This window comes from Podospora anserina, chromosome 4 (assembly GCF_000226545.1).
Source record: "Podospora anserina S mat+ genomic DNA chromosome 4, supercontig 2".
Lineage (NCBI taxonomy): Eukaryota > Fungi > Ascomycota > Sordariomycetes > Sordariales > Podosporaceae > Podospora > Podospora anserina.
This window is the reverse complement of record NW_001914835.1, coordinates 272,787-296,043: the sequence shown is the minus strand read 5'-3', so window position 1 is coordinate 296,043 and position 23,257 is coordinate 272,787. Positions and strand designations below refer to the sequence as shown.

The following is a 23,257-nucleotide window of genomic DNA, read 5'->3' as shown; positions in this document are numbered from 1 at the left end:
GGGCTGACGTTTGCGACTGGGGGCGGGACTGGTTTCCTTCTTGGTATCGCCTTTTGTGGATGGCCTTTGGTGCTTGACGCAGGCGTTTGGGGGGGTTCGTGTGGGCTTGGGCTCGCGACGCATGTTGTCTGCGTTGAGATTGTATCCACATTGCCAACGCGTGATCTCCGTTGGCTTAGAGGCGAGCCATATCTCCCGCCCGGGGTTTCTGAGACATAATTCGTCGCTGATTTCTTCAACCACCAATTCCAATGATTCCCGATGCCCTCTTCGCTCATCCCGAGGAGGGGGACTGCATGGCGTGCTCTGGGGTGTGCTAGTTGGGGTGCCGTGCCTGGTGTTGATGTCCCCCATCTCGAGCTCGTGGATGCTTGTCTTCTCAGCGACGTTATTCTTGATGAAGCATGGTTTGGTTGCGGTGCTTGCAGGAACCGCTGTGTAAGCCCCGCCCGGGAGGGTCGGCCGTGAGAATGGTAGTCAGAAAGGGGACTCGGCGAAAAGGGTGGACGGAAATTTTCTGTCGATGCTGAATAACAGCTAGACAGCGAACTCGGCGGAAAGGGGATGTTGTAGCTAGTTGATGGTGAGTGGAAAGCAGATAAAGGGGTCGGGCTGTATGGTGGCGAATGGTAATAAGGATACTGCGGTCCAATGGGATATAAGAGCACAGCTTGGTGATAGAAGCATGGTGCAGCAGTCAGAGGGTACAAGCTGTGATTGATAACCATGGGCGGGACGCGGATGGGAAGCGTAAGTGCGAAATCGCGAAGGAAGGCGGCCGTCGTAAGAATAGGATTGGGTATATTGAGGTGGGTGATGAGAAGGGGTATATCCGTGGGACCAGTGCTCCCGGTACTCAACTTGACGAGTACTCATGGCCCGCTGGTATTTGCTGGTCGAGTTGACTTGCCATTCCACTGGTAGGAAAAGCCGAGAACTGAAGGGTATTTATAATAGCCAAACACTCAGTGTCGGCCTCATTGTCCGCGTTCGCAGAGTCTGCCAGCCATACGAACGGTCACTCGTGACATGGTGTTAGGTAGCGCAACAATGATGACCTGACATCAGGAAGGTCATTTGGCGACGTCTTTCAGATGTGAGAATATGTAATAGTATTGTTCCATCCGTAGCTCTCATTCAAGTCATCTCAAAACAGGAACAAGAGCGTTACTTACACAGATGCATGCTCGCTCCCTGTCCCTATGGAACCCCTGAGCGCCTAAAATTGCACAACCATAGCCATCCATCCATCACTCATACATTGTGGGAAACCGCCACCTCGTGAAAAGAACCTCGACTAACCCATCCTCTTGTCCACTTCAGCCGAGGCGGGATTTTCGTTGCCAACATCGGGGTTGAGATAGTTGGCATCTTCGGCGGCCTCGTACTCGGCAATGAGATCTGTGACGACCTCTCGAGCCTCATCGAACTCGCTGAGGTTGTCAGCAAAGGGAGCCGTCTTTTTGTAGCCCTCCAAGAAGGCATTGCGTTTTCTCATGCCATCATATTGGCGGTAAATTCTTTTGAAAAGCTGTGATAATGTTAGATACGGAGATATCTGTTTCAACATATGGAGAATACCTACAGTTGCGATACTCGTGTGATTGGCCAACATTAGACCGCTGACACGGTGTGCCATGGGGATGTACGGGCTTCTCTTGGTCAGAGCCACTTGAATACTGGCGGGACCCCACGGAATGAAAGTGGCAAGACGACGTTCACGGATACGCAGCAAACTCTTGTGGACGTCTGTCGGGTCAACTTCTCCTTGAATGACGTTCAAAATGGAAATGTAGCAACTCTTTTTGCCAGGCACGGTCGATACCATGCGGTTCTTGGGCTGCAAGAGACGACGCATGACGTCCAGAACGGTGGTCTTGCGGACTGTCTTGGCCTGCTCGACTTGATCACCGGTGAAGGGTGTGTAAGAAGTCATGAGGAAGTGGCAACGTGGGGTCGGGATGAGAGATGCGAGGATGCTGACAAGGTCATTGTGCATGTAACCTGGGTAGCGGAGGGTGGTGGTGCTGGCCGACATGACGGTCGATACCAGCTGGTTTGTTTGTTGGAAGGAGGGCTCTTGCATGTGAAGTCTGTCTGCTGCGATGTGGGAGAGAGCTCCGTTGTCGAGGACAACCACTGAATCGGCATTTTGGGTGAGGCGTCTCATGGTGAGCATGCTGTTGTATGGGTGTACCACCACGTCGCCGGAGTTTGTCGTGTCGGGAAATACGGAGTATGTCTGGATGATCTTCTTGGGGAATCTGTCGTTTAACCTTTCAAGTAGGAAGGAACCCAAGCCTGAGCCTGTGCCTCCGGCGATCGAATGCAGCATCATGAAGCCCTCGAGAGAATCACTGCCGTCAGCTTCCCGGTCGATCATCTCCATGATCTCCTCGTGCACTAACTCTCCCGTCTGGTACCCATCGCCCCAGTTGTTTCCGGCCCCTACACCATTCTTGCCCACGTAAAAGTTCTCAGGGTTGTATATGTTTCTGTATGGGCCTGTTTGGATGCCGTGGATAACTCGTGGCTCCAGATCGATTAGGATAGCTCTTGGGATGTACCGGGTATCGTCACTCTGGTAATAAAAGACATCTTTTCGATCGCCGCCCTCGGTTGCAAAGTCCTCGAGGTTGCCGTCCTGACTGATGCCGTGCTCCTGGCATAGCTGCTGCCAAAACTGACTGCCAACTGTGGTAGATGGACTGTTAGTCTAGGGACGACATGAACAGGATATGGCATAAAGAATGGAAATACTGACTGCTGTTGCCGCACTGGCCTGCCTGAATGGTGATTATTTCTCTTGGCATGGTGGTGGCATCGGCGGGATAATGTTTAATGGGAAGATACAACGATGATGTCGATTTCTGGAGCTCCGACGCGTCTGAAGCCGTTTGAGACGCGAATTGAGACCCCGCCTCTTGGATGTCGTGGAGGGGCACCCTTGCTAGCGCACACTGGCCCAGGCTTTGAGGCTCCGGGGTTGTCAGCCGCAGCTTCGGTACCACTTTGTTTCTTCAGCGACATCTTCAAGCAAAGGTGCTACGTATGTCAATTTCATGTCCCTATTTTTTTTTACAGCTTTGGTGACATTATGTTGTTTTCCATGACTATGACTAGATACACCAGAGATACCTTGTATCTCCGTAGGACCTATGATCTAACTGACCTCAGCAAGTGGGAGCTGCCATCTGAACTGGAAAATGCTGCAGCTGCATGAATACCTTACCCGGCCGTAATTGGGCCAATTTTGCGTGCCAGGCCATCCCAACCAGCACTTGAGTTCCAGGCTGTCGAGATTTGGATGATGTTGCTGGAAATGATGAAACATGGGGCAGCCCAGAGGCGTGAGGCCCGATGGAAGGGGTCAGTAAATTGTAGGTTATTTCCCGCTGTTACACCCCTGTCGATGCACCCAACGTCAGGTGCCATCACGTCCATCCCGCGGCTGTGGGAATGCCATGTTCCTGGTGAAGAAGTGAAGGTGTTGGCTGGCAACTTGAAAGTTTGGTTGCATCCCCATCTTTACCTTATTCTATTGAAAACTGCACATCGATCGCATCCTGCTTCCTGCCGTCCTACCGTCCTCCTGTTACTAGCCAGCCAACACTAGTGTAGGAGTAGGCCATTTTAGTTGCTTTCTTGGTTTCTAGCTTCCAGGTTCCTTGAATCAGGAAACGTTGAACCTTCCACTCCAGTTCCACAACCTGCATCAAGACGCATGCCACTGACGCGCACCACGCGCCGCTGTACCGACACACCATCTCTAATCTAGCGAAGAAGTCATCCCCTACGCCCACGTTCCCCTCGAACAATCCGTGCCGCGCGAATCCGAGACGTTGCGAACAACCCGCCAACCCATGTTTCGCTATTGAGGCCCCCATCATCTTCACGAACCGCCGGCTTGTCTTCTTGCCACAGAAAAGACTACAACTTGAAAAAGAAGCATGACGGATAACCCCCGGCTTGAGCTTCGGGCACGCCTCGAAAGGAAGCAAAGACGACCCTCTCCTCCGGCACGCTCGACGAATTGCCCACCATCCCCCAAGCCAAACTCCTCCACACTCACTCATCACCATTGCTGTCCGACCATGTCGATTTTGCTACCCGCCCGGCGACGAGACCGAATTCTCTACGCGGGCAGAGCATTGCCGAGAACGAGCCTACAGATTACTTGAATGGGGGGGTTGCCCATGACCGACAATCTCCCCTGCGGCTGGATATGGCAATGGGCCCATACCGTCCGCTCTCAATATTGAGAACCCCCCTAGATCCGCTGCCTCAGGCCCATCCGACCTACTGGACACATCCGAGTTCACTTTGCCGAATTCAAACCGAAGAAGCGTACAATTCACCCAGGATGACTTCGCGCCAGACCAAATAACAGCACACTCGAGGCAGGGTTCTTGGGACACCCGCGAAGCCTTTGGAAAGCTCCGTGGCTCGGGTTTCATTGCCATACTCAAGGACTTGAAAGGCACTGGCGGATCGCATACCCCGAGGACACCTGGTGCCGGTCCTTCGGAACTCCCATCCACCGCAAGTTCGCCAACAGCACTCCGTAACCCACCAAGAATACCTCGCGCGGCAGACGAAGGTAGTGATGTTGATGCAGATGCCGAGGAAACTGCCGATGAGACGGTTGGCGGAGCTGCGAAGGGTAAACAACGAAAGAAGAGACGGATCCGGAGACCCAGAATGGACTCATATTCGACGCCCAACACGCCTCAAGTTGGTGTGGGGAGCCAGGATACTGCCGCCGCTGGATACGGGAGGTTTGGAGGGCTTTTGCGACGTGCAACGTTGGGAGGCGTAGACGACCATGGCGTTGTATCCGAGGGTGAAGGTCGTGACCGCCTGACTAATGCACGGGCCCCCAGAAGAGTTACGCCATGGTCTTCAAGAGGTGGTCATGATGACGGGGAAGAAGCCGAAAGCCCAGGAGGTTCGAGGGTTGGCCATCATTTCAGAAGATTTTCGGCCCTCGGCGGTGGCGGTGGTGGTGTCAGTGATGGGGATGCCATCAGCCCCAGAAGGCCCTTTTTCGGAACCGAACGAGCCAGTACGTTCAGTGCACAAAAATGGAAACAAGTTAAAGGTGCCTTGAAGCTGCTGCGCAAAAAGCCAGACGAGCAGTTTGACTTCGCCAAATCAGCAGAGCTCATGGCCGAACTACGGGCGGTTACCCCCGCTGTCTTGATGCTGGCAAGCATGATACAGCGGGACGAGCATGGTAACAAGAGGATCCCCGTGCTGCTCGAGCAGTTGAGGCTTAAAGTCAAGAGTAGTACGCCAAGCCAAGAGAAGGACAGTGAGAGACATTGGCTCTTTGAAATCGAGCTCGAGTACGGCAGTGGTCCAAGTCAGATGAAGTGGATCATCCACCGCACCATCAAGGACATTCTCAACCTTCATTGGAAGTATAAGTTGACGCTAGGGAACGAGAAGTTGCCTTCCATTCATCAAGGGGCGAGACCAAAACAGCCCAGCTTTCCTTTGTCTGCCTTTCCCTACCTTCGTGGAGTGAGAGGCTTGGATGAGTCTGACGAGGAGGATGCTCCGAACAGCCAGCTTACGCCCAACCCGCTTGTTAATAACAACGATAGGGCTGAAGAGACGGCCGGGGAGCTAACAGCAGGCGAAGCTACTGTTCAGGAAGGGACCGATATCGACGCCCCGATTCGGAAAAAGCGCTCACGCATGTCGTACCTGGGTGCTCGACGAAAGACCTCAGCGCTCGGATCCATGGCCGATCTTGGTGCCAGTGCTTTGGACCCCAGTGTGGCCAAGAGACGCTACGTTGAGCGGCAACAGAGGACGCTGGAAAAGTATCTTCAAGACATGATTCGCTGGCTCATGTTCCGCGCGGATAGCAACCGTCTCTGCCGCTTCCTCGAACTCTCTGCCCTTGGTGTGCGCCTTGCTGCAGAAGGCAGCTATCACGGGAAAGAATGCTACCTGCACATTCAGTCCTCCAAGGGACTCGACTTTCGACGGGTTTTGACGCCAGGAAAGGTGATTGCTAGACACAGTCGGAAATGGTTCCTTGTGCGTCAAAGTTATATCGTCTGCGTTGAGTCCCCGGAGAACATGAATATCTACGACGTCTACCTCGTTGATCCCAAGTTCAAGCTCATATCGAAGAACACCAAGGGCAAGGAGCTTACCGGCAAGGACAAGGATAGAGAGGATGATGTTGAAAATCTCGACTTGACGGCTCCCCGCCCTGTGGCCAAGCACCATACTCTCAAGATCCTTACCTCGGAGCGAAAGGTCAAGTTGTTCTCCCCGAATCAGCACCTCATTCAGCAATTCGAGGAGTCCATCGTGGAGATGCTGAAGAACACGCCATGGCACTTGCACAATCGGTTTGGCAGTTTTGCCCCTGTTCGCACTGGGGCCTATGCCCAGTGGCTTGTGGACGGCCGAGACTATATGTGGAACGTCTCGCGTGCCATCAGCATGGCAAAGGATGTCATCTACATTCACGACTGGTGGCTGAGTCCCGAGTTGTACATGAGACGTCCCGCTTGTATCAGCCAAAAGTGGCGACTTGATCGTCTGCTGCAGCGAAAGGCTGCCGAAGGTGTCAAGGTCTTTGTGATTGTCTACCGCAATGTGGAAGCCGCTATCCCTATTGATTCCGAGTATACCAAATTTTCCTTGCTTAACTTGCACCCGAACATTTTTGTCCAGCGCTCGCCACATCAGTTTAAGAAGAACCAGTTCTTCTTTGCTCATCACGAAAAGATCGTTATTGTCGATCATGATATCGCCTTTGTCGGTGGCATCGATCTCTGCTTTGGTCGTTGGGATTGCCCGCAACATCCTGTGGTGGACGACAAACCTACTGGTTTCGAGCCTCAAGAGGGACAGCCCAGGGATGCCGAGCACGTTCAACTCTTCCCCGGAAAGGACTATTCTAACCCCCGTGTTCGCGACTTCTTCCGCCTCAACGAGCCTTACGAGGAGATGTATGATCGCTCCAGAATCCCACGCATGCCATGGCACGATATTGCCATGCAGGTAGTAGGCCAGCCAGCTCGCGATCTCACTCGTCACTTTGTTCAGAGGTGGAACTACGTCCGTCGCGGACGCAAGCCCACCAGACCTACGCCGTTCCTGCTGCCTCCGCCGGATTGCAACCCAGAGGAGCTTGAGGCAGTTGGCTTGAATGGCACTTGTGAGGTGCAAATCCTTCGCTCGGCATCCACCTGGTCTCTAGGCATTGAAGACACGGAACAAAGCATCCACTTGGCTTATATCAAGATGATCGAAGACTCGGACCATTTCGTGTATATGGAGAATCAGTTCTTCATCACCAGCACCGAGACCCTCAATAGCAAGATGGTCAACGGTATCGGCGATGCCCTGGTTCGCCGCATCATTCGTGCTCACGAAAACGACGAGGACTGGCGAGCGGTTATCCTGATCCCCCTGATGCCTGGCTTCCAGAACGAGGTGAACGAACAAGATGGCACCAGCGTTCGTCTCATTCTGCAGTGCCAATACCGCAGTATCTGTCGTGGAGAGCACTCGATCTTTGGGCGCCTCAAGGCTGCCGGCATTGACCCTGAGGACTACATTCAGTTCTTTTGTCTCCGGCAGTGGGGCAAGATGTCCAACGGCATGCTCACAACCGAGATGTTGTATATCCATGCCAAGTGCATCATCGTTGATGACCGGGTGGCTTTGATCGGATCGGCCAACATCAATGAGCGCTCCATGTTGGGCAACCGCGATTCCGAGGCTGCCGCCATCGTCCGCGACACCGACATGATTTGGTCCACGATGGCCGGACGCCCTTATCAGGTCGGGAGATTCGCCCACACGCTGCGTCTTCGGTTGATGAGAGAGCATTTGGGCTTGGATGTTGACGAGATTTTGGAGGAGGAGAGACAGGCCGATCTCGACCAAGCAGAGGCTTTCGAGGCCGAGATGGACCGCATCTACAGCGACGAGTCCGATGGACTGTCTCCTGTGGCCGAGAGCTCAAGACGCCGTAGTTCGGCTCGCCCAGAGCCGCTCAATATCCCATCTCGGAAGAACGCCAGTGATCACCAGGATACAGATCCGGAGAAGCCGGTGGGCAGAGGCCGGTCTTCCTCCAGGGTCTCCAAGGGCAAGGGCTCTGCCGACGGTCTACGAATTGACATTCCACAGGCTGACAAGCACAAGGTGGAAGTGGAAGGTCTCGGTGCTGATCATTGGAAGGCCGCTCAGGAGGAAGGTCTTCGTCAGGGGCGTGATTCTGTTATTGTCAATGATAGAGAAGTGTTGGTTCATGATGTTTTGTCTGGCGGAAGGGGAACGATTGACAGTCCCAAGCAAGCTCATCAGCTCCGGCGCCCCTCGGCCGCCACCTCTCGTGACGAAGGAGGTGTTGACAACGACGGTATTCCTCCCATGCCACCATTTGACAGGCGGACCACGGAGCAACTTGGACTGCCACGGGCAAACCAGTTGCCAACACTGCCCATGGTGGACGATACCGACATTGGCGGCCCGCCCGTTCACACTGACGCTGGCGGAAGGTTGAGCTTCGGGCCCGCCCACACCCTTCCTATTGATATCAAGCTGGCCGATGTCCACAAGGATTGTATGCGCGATCCTCTCAACCCAGCCTTCTACGATGAAGTCTGGTCGAGAGTGGCTGAGAACAACACCAGGATTTACCGACGCGTGTTCCGCTGCATGCCAGACTCGGAAGCAACCAACTGGGCTGAGTACAAGGAGTTCGACGCTTACAACCAACGCTTCAAGGAGAGCATGGACTTTCACCGCTCCGACGAAGAGAGCGAGAAGCCTCCCATGAGCCACGCGGCAGCCCAGGCTGGAGGTGGTGGAGCTGGTATCGGCGCGCCCGGTCCTGCTACTGCCAGTCACGCGGCGGCTGAGAAACTGGCAAGTCCCTTGGGCAATGCTGTCAGGGACGCTCTCAGTCACAACGAGCCAAACAAGGATGCCGTTCTTGATGAAAAGCGCGGCATGCAAGAAAATGACTATGGGCAAGACAACTCGTGGGGTGATATGAACCCCGACCCAGAGAAGTCTGTCGACCCCTTGGACACGGGTAATCATCCGACCAATTCAAGTCACGATCACTTGCCCCAGACGGAGAAGCTTGATGTTGTCAAACCAAGGGAGCGGAGGGCTACCTTTTCCAACCAGGAGAAGCCCCCCAAGACGGGCGACAGCACTGCGTCAGCTGCCAATACTGATGCCAACGGCAATAGTGTGAAGCCAGTTGGGTCTCAACGACGCCCCAGGCGGCGGACTACCACCAGGGGTAGCCGGAAGGGCTTCAGTCCGACTGATGATATGCTCAACCGCGCCGATGCTGAGGAGCTGCTTAACATGACGCAAGGTGCTTTGGTGCAGTTCCCGTATGATTGGCTTGTGGTGGAGGAGACGAATGGCAACTGGCTGTTCCAGGTGGACCAGGTGGCTCCGTTGGCTATCTAGTAAGTTGGATTATGTTGCCTCTTATCCCATCATTACTTTGACTAACCATTTTTCTAGTAACTGAGTGTTTATATTGCTGAAAGAGCTGGTCTGTTGGAGTCCAGCGTTAGAAGGGATCATAAGGAGGTGTTTATGATGGTGAAGATTCCCCCTGGAGGAGTGTGGCATCATTGCGTTGGCGTTGGGGGGTGAGGCAGGCGCCTGGTGGAACATGTATAGGGGTTTGTGCATTGGGGCATTCTTTCTTGATTCTTATTACCTTTTTTTTAAAACTTCTTTTACTGTTTCTTTTCTTATTTTGTTTTTTTGGGTGTTGCCAAACCCAATTTTGATAGCCAACTTTTTTAATGTACAAGATGTTTTCTGCTGCTGAAGCTGGTCTTCTCTCCCTTCCCAGTTGTTCTACTCGTACAAGATATACAGATTCAACCCGTCACACATATGGTACACTCTTACACCCGTTCACTAACCCAGATAGCCCCCCTACACCCCGCTCTGATGACTCCGGTCAGGAGCCAGTGCGGCTCCGCCTTTTGCGCGTCATGCTCGACCGCGTGGTCCAAATGCTCCAGCTCCTCGTCCCGTATCCTCCTCAGCGTGCTGATCAACTCGGTGAATTCCTCGCCGACATCATACCCCTCCGCCTCCCACTCGCTGACCATCTTGAGGAGCTCCCGAATCTGCGCGTTGTAATGGCCCCCGATTTCAGTCTCGACGGCTTCGGTGCAGGCCATGGCGGCTTCTTTGCCCATGACGGCGGTGGACCAGCCTAGTCCGGTCGCGAGGACGGACCAGAGGGGGTAGAGGGCTGTTGGGCGGACGCGGTGTTTGGCGATGAGGGAGTTGAAGACGCGGAGGTGGTCGGCTTCTTGGTCGTACATGTGCTTCATCAGGGGGCGGAGGTGGGGCTCGCGGGCGAGGATGGGGGGCGTTTGGGCTGTGTAGATGAGGGTGGCGGCTAGCTCGCCGGCTTGGTTGACGCGGAGGAAGGAGGAGAGCATTTCCCGCTGAGATTCTGTCAGGGGTTTGAGGTTTTTGGGTGGTAGGGGTGGTGATGGTGGTGATGGTGATGGTGGGGAGGGTGTGGTTGAGACATGGCGGGGGAATTGGGAGGTGAGTAAGGGGGTTTTGATTGAGGTGAGTTGGCGGGCTGTTCGGAGGAGGCGTCTGGGAGAGGCCATGGTGAAGTGTGGTGTTTGTTGCTTGTGAACCTCGACGACTGGGCCAAGGGGAAGCTTCGATGAAAGTGGGAGACTGATGATGCTTTGGGACCCACTGTTGCCAAGCCTTTCCCGGCTGCGGCTCGAGCAATCCCTGCCAGTTGCCTGCCAAGCCGACGGGACCAATTGACAACTGCTGTGACTTTTGGGGGAGGCTTTGGAACGTCACTCGACAGATTAAAAGTAAACCTCGAATAATTCCTGTCGCAGAAGAGCCAACTTTGCGCCCCCCGATTGTTTGCGCATTCATTGCTGTTACTGTCACATCCTTCGGCCGTCACGAACACCACCGAGAACCATCTGGCGACTGATAACGTTCGCGTAAACTGACACTCGTTCCCGAACCGCGTCTTCCCATCGCGTCGTCGAGTCCGACCGCCAAACGATCGATAGATATATCCTCGAGAGAAAGGAATTACAATGTCTGACGCCGAGTCGCTTGATGATGAGCTCCTTGCGCTTGCCGGAGGAGATGAGTACTCCGACTCCGAAGACGATGAGCCCAGAAACAAAAGCCGTGGCGACAGGTCGCGCACGACATCACCAGCCCCTGCATCTTCCAAGAAGACTGATGCGACTACCAGAGGTGTAGCTGTGAAGAGGACGCCTGCAAAGAAGACGAGAAGACGTAGTAGGAGCGATGACGAGTCGGAGGATGAAGGAGAGGCGTGAGTTGTCCCCTAGTGTGTTGTTGTGTATGGATAGCGACCTGCGACTCCAAGGGGCTTCCAAGTGGTCGCCCACGTTCGAGGGGGTTGGAAAGTCGCTTGAGCGACTCTTGCGACTCTTGCGACCTCCAAGTTCAGGTCGCAACACTGCCAGCTTACCTTCCCTCCCCCTCCACCTTCCCCTCCCTCACCTGTTTTACCATCTACCGCTCTGCTACTTTCCCACTTTTAATTTATTTTGCAGAACCTCCCCAGGCTTCTGTTGCTCACACTTTCACTCTTCGGCTTTACTTTCTCACCACAAATCTCACCATCACCCAAGCATCGTCCACAATGGCGCTCACCAGACGAATACTAACCAGAATGGCCCCGCGCAGCTCGCCTCCCGCCTCTCCAGGCTCACAAGGCTCAGCTTCCATGGACGATTCCGACTCCGACTCCGACGCGGCCCCGACCCAAGCTCGCGGTGGAGATGACGATGCCATCCAGTACCCCGTTGAGGGTCTGTTCAAGAGTCAAGAGGAGAAGGCCCGCATCATGGGCATGCGTGAGATCGAGAGAGAACAGATTCTTGCTGAACGAAGAGAGGAGAATGAGCGAATTCGACAGAATAGGATGCTGCGACAGCTCAAGGTCAACCAGGAGAAGGACAGCAAGAAGCGCAAGGCGAGCGCCGCCGACCTCGAAGATGAGCTGCGGAAGCCATCCCGTGCCCGCACCAAGGCTGGCGAGATTAGCGAGAAGATGGATACGTTGCGTCGTGCTCGCGAGGAACGCACCAGCCGCAGAGAGCAGAGAGAGCGGGACATGGATCGCCGCAAGCAACGCTCTCCTTCCTACAGAGACCGAAGCCGCAGCCACGACGACCGTGATAGCGACGCGGGCGACTGGCGCAGAAGCTCTCGACAAAAGTCTAGAACGCCCGAGAAGGAGATCCTGCCGGCTGATCTTCGCGATGTTGAGCGTGTCCGTGTTGGCCGCAGCCGCTTCGCCGAGGTTTGTTTTTACCCTGGCTTCGAGCGGGCCATCACAGGGTGCTTTGTGCGCATCAATATTGGTCCTGATCAGACTACTCGCCAAGATGTCTACCGTATGGCTATCATTAAGGGTATGTCACATCGCCCACGCAGGGTATTCTGACAGTCTGACTGACCATACTCAGGGTTCAACACCGGTAGACCTTATGCGATGCCTGACAGCTCTGGGCATCAGATGGTCGTCGATTTGTATGTTAAGGTTGCCCATGGAGATGCTGTAAGAGAGTGGCCATTCATCAGCTGCTCAGACCGAAACTTCACCGAGGTATGTATTTTCCTGATTATGTTTGCGGTTCGAGAGTGTTAACCGTCAATTCAGAGCGAGTGGAATCGCTACAAGCAAGTTTGCCTGCAGGCGGGCATCTCCGTACCCACTAAGACCCAGCTGGTCAACAAGATTAGCGACATTAACGGCCTCGTCCGTCACAAGTGGACTGAGCAGGAGATTGCCGAGAAGCTCAAGCGTCAAAACAGCCTCATGCAGAAGTTCAGCAGCACTGAGCGTGACAACCTCACCCGCCAGCTCGAGGCCGCCCGTGCTCGCGGTGATGAAGACGCTGTTGACAGCCTCCAGAAGAAGCTCGAGGACCTCAGCACGCCGAAGCTAGCATTTAGAACGTCGCTCACTTCCGCTGACAAGAAGAGGCCCGAGGGCAAGGGTTTGACCCAGCAGGAGAAGCTTGCTCTTTTGAACGCCGAGAACCGTCGCCGCAATGCCGAGGAGGTGCGCAAGGCCCAGATCAAGGAGAGATCCCGTACCATCATCCCCAAGAAGAACGTCGCCGCGGCGGATAAGGCTAGCCAGGAGGGCGATTCTCAAAAGGAGAGCGGCAGCAACACACCTGCTGCCAATGGTAACAGCAACGGGGGTCTCTTGCCTCACATTGCCAAGTTGCAGGAGCAGCAGCGGGCTACGGCCAAGAACGGGTTGCCGCTGGTGCATGCGCCGTTGATGGATGATGATATCATTGGGGCGCTGGATCTCGGTATCGATATTGAGATTGACTAAGGGGTTTTCACTTGGGGAGTTGTAGGATAGCGGATGTGGGATGGAAGAGTGGAGTTACTTGCGTTGTGTTTCTCCTTCTCAGGGTTGCTCGAGTTTCTGAGCGGCTATGCATTGCTGTTTTGGCGATTAGGGAATGATCAAGGAGTAGCATATGGAGCAATGAGTGTGCAAATTTGAGGCAACGGGCCTAAATGAAAGGAGTGCTAAGAAGAAAAGGGGGGGAGTAAGATAGGCCTTGGGCATGTAGCGGGACAAATCATGCAAATGTATAGATAATACTGTGTCTGTCCATGTGAGGTAGATATATGAATCAGTTCAATGCCACAACTGGGGAGCCACATCAAAAGGTATATATCCCTAGTACTTTGATGAACAGGCGTGTCAGTTCACATCCTGCATCTCAGGTAAGTTGTGTTTTCACTTTGCCTCTTGTGTGTGCTATGAGTATACCGTATCATTAATGTTGAGATGCAAGAACTGAGCTTTCTTTCTTCCAACCCATTCTCGTCAATGATGCAAATCTGAGACTCGAATTTGTCACCCAGTTGAGCCACTTGACCTCTCGAAGCACCTTGGTAGAGCGGTTTTTGCTCACCTGGCCTGAAGGCACAATCTAATACCATGGCGACTTGCAAGCATATATATCCCGTGCTCCCTGCCCTTTTGTGCCTTTGGAAACTGAACGTGTCTCCTCATGGACGAACGCTCAACTATGAAGACAACATTCGGGAAACATCCTATCAAGCACACCAACATTCCCATTCTTCATTGACCTTTACGGCGGGCATATCAACCTCTCTACTACAACATAATCCATCTCGTCGCCCGTTTTGTCACCCGAGCAACATGTATCCAAGAGCAAGAAGCCGTTCTCGCTAGTGCCTACAAAATGTTTGGTAAAGTTTCATTCTTTGTCAACCCACGAGGACACTCCTGCCAACTTCCGCCACCAAACAGCGGAGAGTGGTGCACGCCACGCAACAAGCGCGAGCTGGAAGAGCTAAAAGAGAGAGTGCGACGGGCCTGGGGACCACCTGATATGAGATATAGAGATGACCACGAGCGCGTCAGGACCACCGAGTCAGGAGATGCAGAATTAGAGGGGTATATTGCTCGGAGATGCTAGAAAGATGGAGGAACTTCGGCGGCGGGAGGAGGAGGGATATAAACAGTGGAAAGAGAAGGATGGTCAACTACGGGAGGAAGAAAGGCTTGGGCATGAAGCGGAATTGTCACGATTTGAAGGAGAGGACCGAAAACAACAAGAGGCAAGATCTCGGAGGCGGGAAAGGGAGAAACGGGAACGACAAGACAGAGAGAGGGAACTTCGGGAGGATGAAGCGCGAGAGCTATGACGAGAGAAAGGGCGAGAAGAAGAAGTTCGGCGAGAGCAGCAGGCAGAAAAAAGGGGTGCTACGAAACGAGGCGTTCAATTTGGTCGGGTTATTACCAGCCCGAGCAGACCGGCATCATCACGAAGCCATGTTGACAATCACCATCGATGAAGGTCCAAGCACCGTGTCCTGGAAGAACAGCGTTGGCAACAAGAAGAGGAATACGAGGAGGAAGCGATCCACGACTACAAAACTCCAACCCCCAACCCCAACCCCAACCTACCTATCCAGCAAAGCCAGCCCCCCTCCCCAGCCAGAAAAGCCACAATCCCCCGACAATTTCCTCGCCGCAGAGGAAGCCAAAAGAAAAGCCCACATCCAAAGAATGGAACAACGCGCAGAAGCGGACGAGGCAGAGAATACCTCCGTAAGCTGCGCAGGACTTCCCTCCCTTACTCTCTCATACTCCTTCTTCGCCATATGTTCCTGGGGTTGCCACATCCGACTTTTCGGAACGCCCTGTTTTAATACCACGACATCTTGACCCCCTGGTTCGCTATAACGACCTATCGTTCTCAGAGTCGGGAGCTAAGATCGGCTACAACACAGCGCCGCTGATGGCCCCTGTTCCGGTGCAAGCTGCGAGACGTACGGGTCTTGGGGGAAGGATGGCGGAGTGGTAGGTGTCGCCTGGGGTGTCTGTGGTTGGTTCGTTGACGGGGCGTTAGATAATGTTGAGGGCATACAGTTTGCTGTTTGAAGAGGTAGTGGTGTCAGTGTTGGCATTAATGGATGAGAGGGTGGGCAGGAGAGCAAAACCAACATGCACGCCGGAACCAACCGGCGAGGCCACCACCTGGAGAACCCGGAATGCCACAGCAGAGAAGATCAAGAAGCAAATGACGGGTTGACCAAGACGGCCAACGGCACGAAGAGTTTGGAACACCACCACGCACAAGATCAAGAAGCGCAGACAAGACCTACGACGAGAAAGAGCGAGAAGTCGACCGCAGCAAGACCCTAGACGTCAACCGTGGCAAGATCCACCGTCACGTTGGGACAGGTCAAGAAGTGAACGGCGAGACCCATCACGAAGACGGGAACCCTCACGAATCAGACGGGAAAATCAGGCACGAGAAGCCCCTCAAGATAGCCGAGAGAGGACACAAAGTCGACGACGTAACACATCACGAGGTAGCCGAGAAGCATCAATGGGCAGAAGAAAAAGGTCAAAAAGTCGACGGCGGAGAGAAGCAGAAGAAAGAGCCGCATCAGTTCCAAAAAATCAGTTGCACGAGGAGCAGGTCGCGTTCAAAGAGGCGCATCTTAGGGACCGAATTCGAAATACACCACTCCCACTAAGTGAGCGGGCTTTGAGAGAGAAAGTGCGTCAACGGCAGCAGAGAACAGAAATGCCATCGAGATCGAAGTGGGTGTACGACCAACAACAACAGCAGCAGCGGGGACAACAAGAGCAAGAGCAACAAGACCAAGAGCAACGGCAAAAAGAGCGGGAGCAAACGAAGAGAGAAACAGCAAGAACGAGAGCAACGGCAACAGCAGCAGCAACAACAATACCACCCACAGGACGACCAACAGCCAGAGCAGACATACCGTAAACAGGAATACGCAACCCCGGAGCCAGAACCTCCTTTCACAAGAGCAGAAAGAGATGCACTGGCCCGAGCAGCCAACGAGAGAGAATGGGCTGAACATGCCAAAGAAGAGGAACTGAAAAAGAAGGACCGGGACCGTAGGGTCGAAAATCACATGCAAAAAGGGCAGGAACAGTTTATTCATACAAGACTGAAAAGACACATCATCCCCGACTCGGAGCAGCATGAAGTACTTCCTCCCCGCCAGACTCTGTTTACTTACCAACGCCCTCGCGTCCCAACAGATATGCCCTCCAACACAACACCTTATCGCTCTCAGGAGTATTCCCCCTGCGATGCCACTCCCAATCTCCATCATCGGATTTCACAGACTGCTCCATCCTCGAACCAAACTACAACCAACATCCCCACGCTCAGTACAGGCCATCCCCATCCATTGTGTCTCCGGTGCCCGTGGTAGACCGGGGTCTTGATCGTGTTCGCGAGCAGCTAGAGCGGTGGGGGATGTCACCTAACCCATCTATGGTGGATGGTGGTTCGAGGGTATCTGGACTTTGACGGTCATCGGCATGTTCACCAGACCACCACTCCGCTCAAACCACAGAGGCTGTTCCTCATCATCCAATTAGCTAGATTGATACTTGCGCTCGGTTGATGGCAATATGTTATGCGGGAAAGCAGTTCGGGGGCGAGTTTGGAAGTGTGTTGAGTCAGTCTGGCACTGCCTACTTATTTTGTTTATGTAGTTTTGAATGGAGCAAGAGTAAACATTTGGTGATGACACTGGTGACAATGAGTTGTTAGAAGCTATCTATACTTGGCCGGCAGTTTTATGCTATGAAACATTACCTTCTTCACGAAATGCTCGTAAAGCTTGCCGATATAACATAGCAACCAGTGATTATCTCTCACTGAACTACATCAACACACATTTGCAAACTTCACTGACTTAGACAGAAACAACACGCACGACACACAGAACAACACAGCAAAAATGAAGAGAAACCATTTGTCTTTCTCAGTCAACCCAGTCTTGACCGCAAGGTTAGCTAACCATTTTGTTTTATCCCGCTCCTCCCAACCTCGTCATCTTTCCTCCCAGCTCTTCGGTCTTTTTTTTCGCCAGGCAGAGGAAAAATCTTTCGACAGCCAAACTCGCCAGTATAAAACAAAAACTTGCCACCCCGATCCGCTCCCCTCCGTGTCCGAGGAAGAAGAAAGATACAAAGATGAACACCGGATATCGTACTTCTTGGCCCGCCGTTAACCCCCTAAACCAAAAATAAAAACAGCCGCCACCGTTGCCATAAAAAAAACAATAAAGCATCCCCATGCGCCCGCTCATACATAAAATAGAATCAGAACCGTCTTCCCATCGTCGATACCAAAAAAGACTATAAGTGCTGAAGAACCCCCATTTGTTGTATTCGTTTTTGAGGAGGGTAAAGGTTGGCGTAAGAAAAAATCCAAGAGAGCATGGTGAAGGTTGCGCCGTGACAACCATTCCCGGGCTCCAAAACAAAAATTCATTAAAGTGTCGTATAAGGTGTAAGTCGAGCGGTAAGAAGCGTTAGCCGCGGTGGTCAGATCCATCCAGCGGTTGGTGACCCATTATAATTCTACATTTTTTGCTTCCGCCTCCCCTTGGTGTTGGCTTTGGGAACAGGACCTGGACTGACAAAGGTCACATGCCTGTTCTCATCTTTTTTCAGTTTGTCTGTGTTGTTTATTTTGCGGCAGTGTTGGATGGGCCGCGGAGCACTGTCACGAACATCCACGTCCTCCTCAAGGTTGATCTCGGCGACATCAGAGACCGACTCGATCTCCATGGCATCGCTACTGTCGGAAGCAGCATCGTCCGAGTCGTCATATTCTCCATCGTCACTAACCAAAGAAGGCGCATTGTTGCTGGCCATGGTGTTGGGGCTCAGTTCCACATCCATTTCATCATCATAGCTCGGGGTCTCTGGCGAGTCGGCATCAAGTTCGGCATCAGCACCAGCGGCGGCAGCCAAAGCCTGACTCTTGCTACTGGCGGGGCGGGGAACAACCGGTGGCTGGGAGGGAGACACAGCAGAGCGTGCCGGCATCCGCATAACAGCAGGCGTCCGCGCGACTGAGCCGGAAACCTTGTTTGGTGTTGCAGCACGATCCGATCCAGAACACAAATCCATATCAGAGTCCTCGCCAGGAGAGAGCATATCCCAATCCATCTTGACCTTGGCCTCGTTCAACTCATCCTTCAGGTTACCACTCAACTTCTTCTTCTGCATCAGCTGGGACAGATAAGGCGCATCGGAAGAAGCAACGAAACCAGCAGAGGACGACCCGGCGGCATTAGACCCTGACGGCTTGCGAGCACGGGGTATGCACTTAACATTGGGCAGCTTCCCGGCATGGTAAAGCTCCAGCGAAGCGTTGATGCGAGCAAGGATGTTTTTGTAAGCCTGCTGGTCAGAAATAGACTCCTTACGGGCCAGGGGATGGATCAATCCAGAGGGAACGGAGGGCGTGGGCGCAGGGCCCTTGTTCTCATCGGCAACGATGACTCCGCTGTCATCAACCTCGATAGGGTGACCACAATGAACAGCGGCTTCCTCGTGGCTCTTGAAATCCCGTCTGTGAGCAATACGGCAGTGGTTGATGAAGCCTTGGGTGCTTGAAAAGTCCCATCTGTGGCAGTCGATGCACACCAACTTGACCGTAAGGCCATCAGAACGCTTGACAGTGCACGGGGATTGCTTGTCTTTGACCGGAGGGTATCCACTGGATAGGGCATTGAGCCTCTGGCCTGCGTTTCCACGAGCAGGGCGTTGCTTGCCAAAGCTGCCCGCATCCGACATGCTGTTCCTCGTCGCCCTACCTTCCGCCGTGACATTTCTGGCCCGGCCAGTCTCTGTAAGGCCGGGGGTCTCGGGCTGAATGCCATCAAACATGGGATCGGGGATAAGCCACTTAGCATAATGACGGGCATAAGGGCCGTCGACAACACCAAAAGGCGGCGCCCATTTGGGTACGGGTTGACCGGCTTTTGGTTGAAGCACAGGGCCCTTTCCGCTGCTAATCTCCAGCATCTGGCTGGGAGTCGGACATTGGACAGGATAGGGAATCAGGTGACACCGGCGGAGTTGCTCGAGCGCAATCTGGCACTTGGCCAACTCCTGGTCGATGAGTCGAAGCTCGTCGTGCTTGAGGAGGATCTCGAGCCCGAACTGGTACTGGATCGCATCCTTGGCACGCTCAAGGTTGGAACTCTTGCTGGACCCGCGCAGCATGTTCTTGTCCTCGTTATCGGCGCATGCCGAGGTGGGCGACGGCAGACCACCGGGATGCTCTGCCGTCTTGATGCGCTTGGCTGTTGGGCAGGCGGTGGTATCGACAAAGCTCGGTCGGCGCCTTTTGGGTGAGATGGGTGTGAGAGGTTCCTCAGAGGATGCGCCGGGAGCATTCACAGCAGAACCGGGACACGTTGATAGCAGGTGACCCTCTTCTACTGCCTTGTTGCTTCCCCTTGGGTCGTTGGACCAAAAGCGAAACATGGGCGATTCCTGGACAAGAGCCTGCATGTGTCAAAAAGACAGTGACGGCGGAGAAAGAGAAGGCGGCACCAGCACGTCTTGACTCTTCTATCGATGGCGTGTCGCAAGGCAGGCAGCAGCGGCCGAGACAGAAGTGGTTGAAGCGTGGGTCGGAGACGGTGATTGGTCGTCGGAGCAAGGCTGACGTAACCTCCGAGGTCGCTTGCAGGTGGTCCGTGGGTTGACTTGGGGTGTGCAGTGGGCGAGGCCTGAGAGGCGGCCGGGAAACAGGGTCAGACCAGAGGCAAACTGCTGGCGCCACCCTCGCTCTGGAGCTTGCGCAAGTGTCGCGATTGCCTTGCGATGGCTGGAATGAAAGTGCTCGTCAACAGCGAGGTGCGATGCGCGCGAAAGCTAGTTAAAGCGTCGCGGACAGTCTGTCGGGAGCAGAAAGGAGAGACTTTGTTCAAAAAAAGATGCAGCGAAATGAGTGCGAGAATAAAAACGCAACAAGGTTTGGGTCGCGATGCGTTTTTTGAGGAGGTTTTTGCGTGGTTCAGCTGGGAAGCTTGAGGTTGTTGCGAGATGATGGAGAGAGTTGGGGGGTGATGGGCGCTGTCACGCGGGTTGTAAGGGGAGACGCTGCATCCAAGGGGGAAATTGTTTGGAAGTTGGATCAGAGAGGCAAAAGTGGATGCAAGGGGACAAGGGCCTAGTCACAAACGCACGCCCGGACCACCACCCCCTTTCCTCGGTTTGTGTCATGTGATTGGCTGGCACCACACGGCGCCATGGGGGCAGAGCGGGGCGCCTTGTCTTGCATGAGCTGTGTGCAGCTTCACAGCCGGGAAAGGAAGCAGCGCGAAGGCTCCAGGAAGACGCAACAGAGCGGCGCTGGTGCCGAACAGAGACCACGCCAAGCCCCAGATCTTGAAAGACGCAGACATGGCAGCGAGAAACGTCACAACGGTCGGCGATAACAAAAACACGGTGTAGACAGGCGACTAGGAGACGACAGCACACTCTGACGTGGTCCCTCGCATCTCTTTCACCGCTACGAGCCTTCCCCATCTGCCAGATGCCTTTCTCCACGAAAACTGGAGCGTTGGGAGCAGCCGGTGCAAAGCTAAGCTGGTCTGGAGCCTTGAAGCTTGCCCATCGAGCTGCACAGTGCGTGAGACGGGGGGCAGGAGAGAGGGCAGTGCGCCACGCAAACTACTAACAAGGTGGTGTGCGAGCTCTCGCATGCATCTCGGGGGCCAGTTGTTATTGGATCCAGGAATAGCGAGCCATCCCTTGATGTGATAGGTCCCATTCAGGAGGCAGAGAGATCCGTACTGTAATTACGGTTGGCTGGGCATGTGTATTACACAGATTGCCGTGTTCCGTCATTTGCGATGGCATTGCGACTCTGTTTTTATGAATGCATTTCTCCCACCTCGTGTTTGCTGATATCAACTCCAAAGTTGCACCGTAAAACACCACCAGCACACTCCGTATCGCAAAGTTTGAAGATGTCGTCAGTGGACACATCGCATGACGCCTCAAGAGGAGTTGTCCGGGCCGAAACCTGAGTTGTTTCGACCCTCATCGTGCATTAAGGTTGGCTGGTGTGGGTAGCTGCATATGTTATGCCAGAGCTGGAAACCCGTTATGTGCATATGTTTTGGGGAGTGTGCTTATCAACGCTAGGAACACAGGTGTGGGCCCGCTGACACTGGAGCTTGGGCCCCTAACCAGCAACATGTCACTCGCAAGGCTGGCTGGGTTTGATGGAGACTGGATGGAGCAAACTGTTAGGACCCAATCTCGACACTCGAAATTATGCAGCCTTTCACAACAGGTGCAGAGCACTAACACATATGAGAGGAGTCGAGCTGGCAGCTGATAGCCTCGCCCTTCTGTCTTGCGACAACAAATGAGCGACCAAAAATAAGAAATGCGGTAGCTCTTCAGGTCTTCAAGAATACCCCGATTGAATACTTCTGGTTGCTCCTTCCTGCATTAGAATATCGATACGGATATCTTTTGTTTGTGTTGCTGTTGTCGTCTGATGATAAGGTCGTGTATACCTGAGACCTTGCACTCGCTGAGAATAAGATGACCATCGAGACAGAAGTGAAGCCTCCTAAATAAATCCACAATAGGTCAAGATGGCTTTTGTTCTGAACAAATTCAGAAGATCGTATTAATAGTTGTGCGCGTTGACTTCTGGTCCTGCCTCTTCTTTGATGGCAAGTCTTATCAATCTTATCGATAATGACCTGTCAACCCCACAGTGTTTTACGCGTCAAATAATGACCGAGCGGCGTGTGGCATTGGATTTTCTGAGCAACGGCCAGCCTCAGCTGCAGCCTTCTATCAACTACACAACAATCCAATTCTTTGCGCAACATTTCACCAGCAACTGTCAGACCCGATACCACCCCTTCCACCCACCCATACAAGCATATGGCCGCACTGCAAGCCTTCCCATCCACAAAGAGTCCACAAGATACCATGCGTCCACAGTCAGCAGCGCTGCCTGGAAAGCGCAAATTCCACAGCGACGATACCAATCCCCCCTCCTCGAAAAAGAAGCGAACCGGTACCGGCCGACTAGAAGGACGCTCATCCCACAATATCCAGTCACAAACACAAACTTTCCCACCTTCGTCATCAACAAACCCACAAAATACAAGCCCCTTCGCTCAGATCTACAACCCCGTCCTCGAGAGAATCGTCCCCAAATACGAAGTCAGAGCCATGAGCGTTATCCCCTCCACGAGCATATCCAAGCACGTCGACAAGGCCCTCCAGCACCTCGGCCGGTTCAGCGCCTGGGACGACACAGTCCTTCCCGGCGTGGTGCTGCTTTGCGCCAAGTCGACCACCTCCAACAAGCTTATCTCCATTGCGGAACTGATCAGGAGGCGAATTGGTGAGTCAGAGCAAAAGTGGTACCAGTACAACATCCTGAGCGAGACGGTGGTGTACGACGACCCTCGGATGCAGAAGGCAGCCGACGATTTCCCCTCGATAGTGGAGCAGACACACATGGATGTGGAGGGCGAGGGAAACGGTCACCAGGGCAATGCTGAGGGTGGTGCTGCGGAGGAGGTGTACTTTGAGTCAATGAGACCCATCATTCATGAGGAGGCTGTCGACCCGGCCAAACCAAAATACAAGGCGCATATGACGGTTCTCTTATCGAGGGTTCCATTGGAGGAGCTCAGGGTCTTGGCAAACGTGGGCGCTCAAACAAATGAGCAAACTATCGATGATATCCGGCGCAGGAAGGATGGTATGGCTCGTTAGGAGGTTAGGAGGTCACTTTGGGCGAAGCATAAATCGGTCTATGTGGGATAGAGTGTTCATGGCGAGGCGTCAACGGCACGGTCTTTTGAG

General features: G+C 53.7%; 6 protein-coding genes across 6 annotated transcripts; 3 read left to right on the top strand and 3 right to left on the bottom strand.

The window, feature by feature from the left end:
- Positions 1 to 1,297: 1,297 nt before the first annotated feature.
- Positions 1,298 to 2,813, bottom strand: PODANS_4_2870 (uncharacterized protein; the record flags this gene model as incomplete). The annotated part of the gene is made up of 3 exons (XM_001903905.1): positions 1,298 to 1,531; positions 1,586 to 2,694; positions 2,765 to 2,813. 3 exons carry the CDS (start codon positions 2,811 to 2,813, stop codon positions 1,298 to 1,300), a joined length of 1,392 nt encoding a protein of 463 aa, XP_001903940.1.
- A 1,888-nt stretch (positions 2,814 to 4,701) lies between these two features.
- Positions 4,702 to 9,468, top strand: PODANS_4_2860 (uncharacterized protein; the record flags this gene model as incomplete). Its single annotated transcript, XM_001903904.1, has 1 exon — positions 4,702 to 9,468. The coding sequence occupies one exon, from the start codon at positions 4,702 to 4,704 to the stop codon at positions 9,466 to 9,468; it is 4,767 nt and encodes a 1,588-aa protein (XP_001903939.1).
- A 452-nt stretch (positions 9,469 to 9,920) lies between these two features.
- PODANS_4_2850 (uncharacterized protein) lies at positions 9,921 to 10,649 on the bottom strand (the record flags this gene model as incomplete). The annotated part of the gene is made up of 1 exon (XM_001903903.1): positions 9,921 to 10,649. One exon carries the CDS (start codon positions 10,647 to 10,649, stop codon positions 9,921 to 9,923), a length of 729 nt encoding a protein of 242 aa, XP_001903938.1.
- A 1,040-nt stretch (positions 10,650 to 11,689) lies between these two features.
- PODANS_4_2840 (uncharacterized protein) lies at positions 11,690 to 13,402 on the top strand (the record flags this gene model as incomplete). Its single annotated transcript, XM_001903902.1, has 3 exons — positions 11,690 to 12,464; positions 12,519 to 12,658; positions 12,713 to 13,402. The coding sequence occupies 3 exons, from the start codon at positions 11,690 to 11,692 to the stop codon at positions 13,400 to 13,402; spliced, it is 1,605 nt and encodes a 534-aa protein (XP_001903937.1).
- Positions 13,403 to 17,971: 4,569 nt separating this feature from the next.
- On the bottom strand, positions 17,972 to 19,918 carry PODANS_4_2830 (uncharacterized protein; the record flags this gene model as incomplete). The annotated part of the gene is made up of 1 exon (XM_001903901.1): positions 17,972 to 19,918. One exon carries the CDS (start codon positions 19,916 to 19,918, stop codon positions 17,972 to 17,974), a length of 1,947 nt encoding a protein of 648 aa, XP_001903936.1.
- Positions 19,919 to 22,369: 2,451 nt separating this feature from the next.
- Positions 22,370 to 23,167, top strand: PODANS_4_2820 (uncharacterized protein; the record flags this gene model as incomplete). Its single annotated transcript, XM_001903900.1, has 1 exon — positions 22,370 to 23,167. The coding sequence occupies one exon, from the start codon at positions 22,370 to 22,372 to the stop codon at positions 23,165 to 23,167; it is 798 nt and encodes a 265-aa protein (XP_001903935.1).
- Between the last annotated feature and the right edge of the window lie 90 nt (positions 23,168 to 23,257).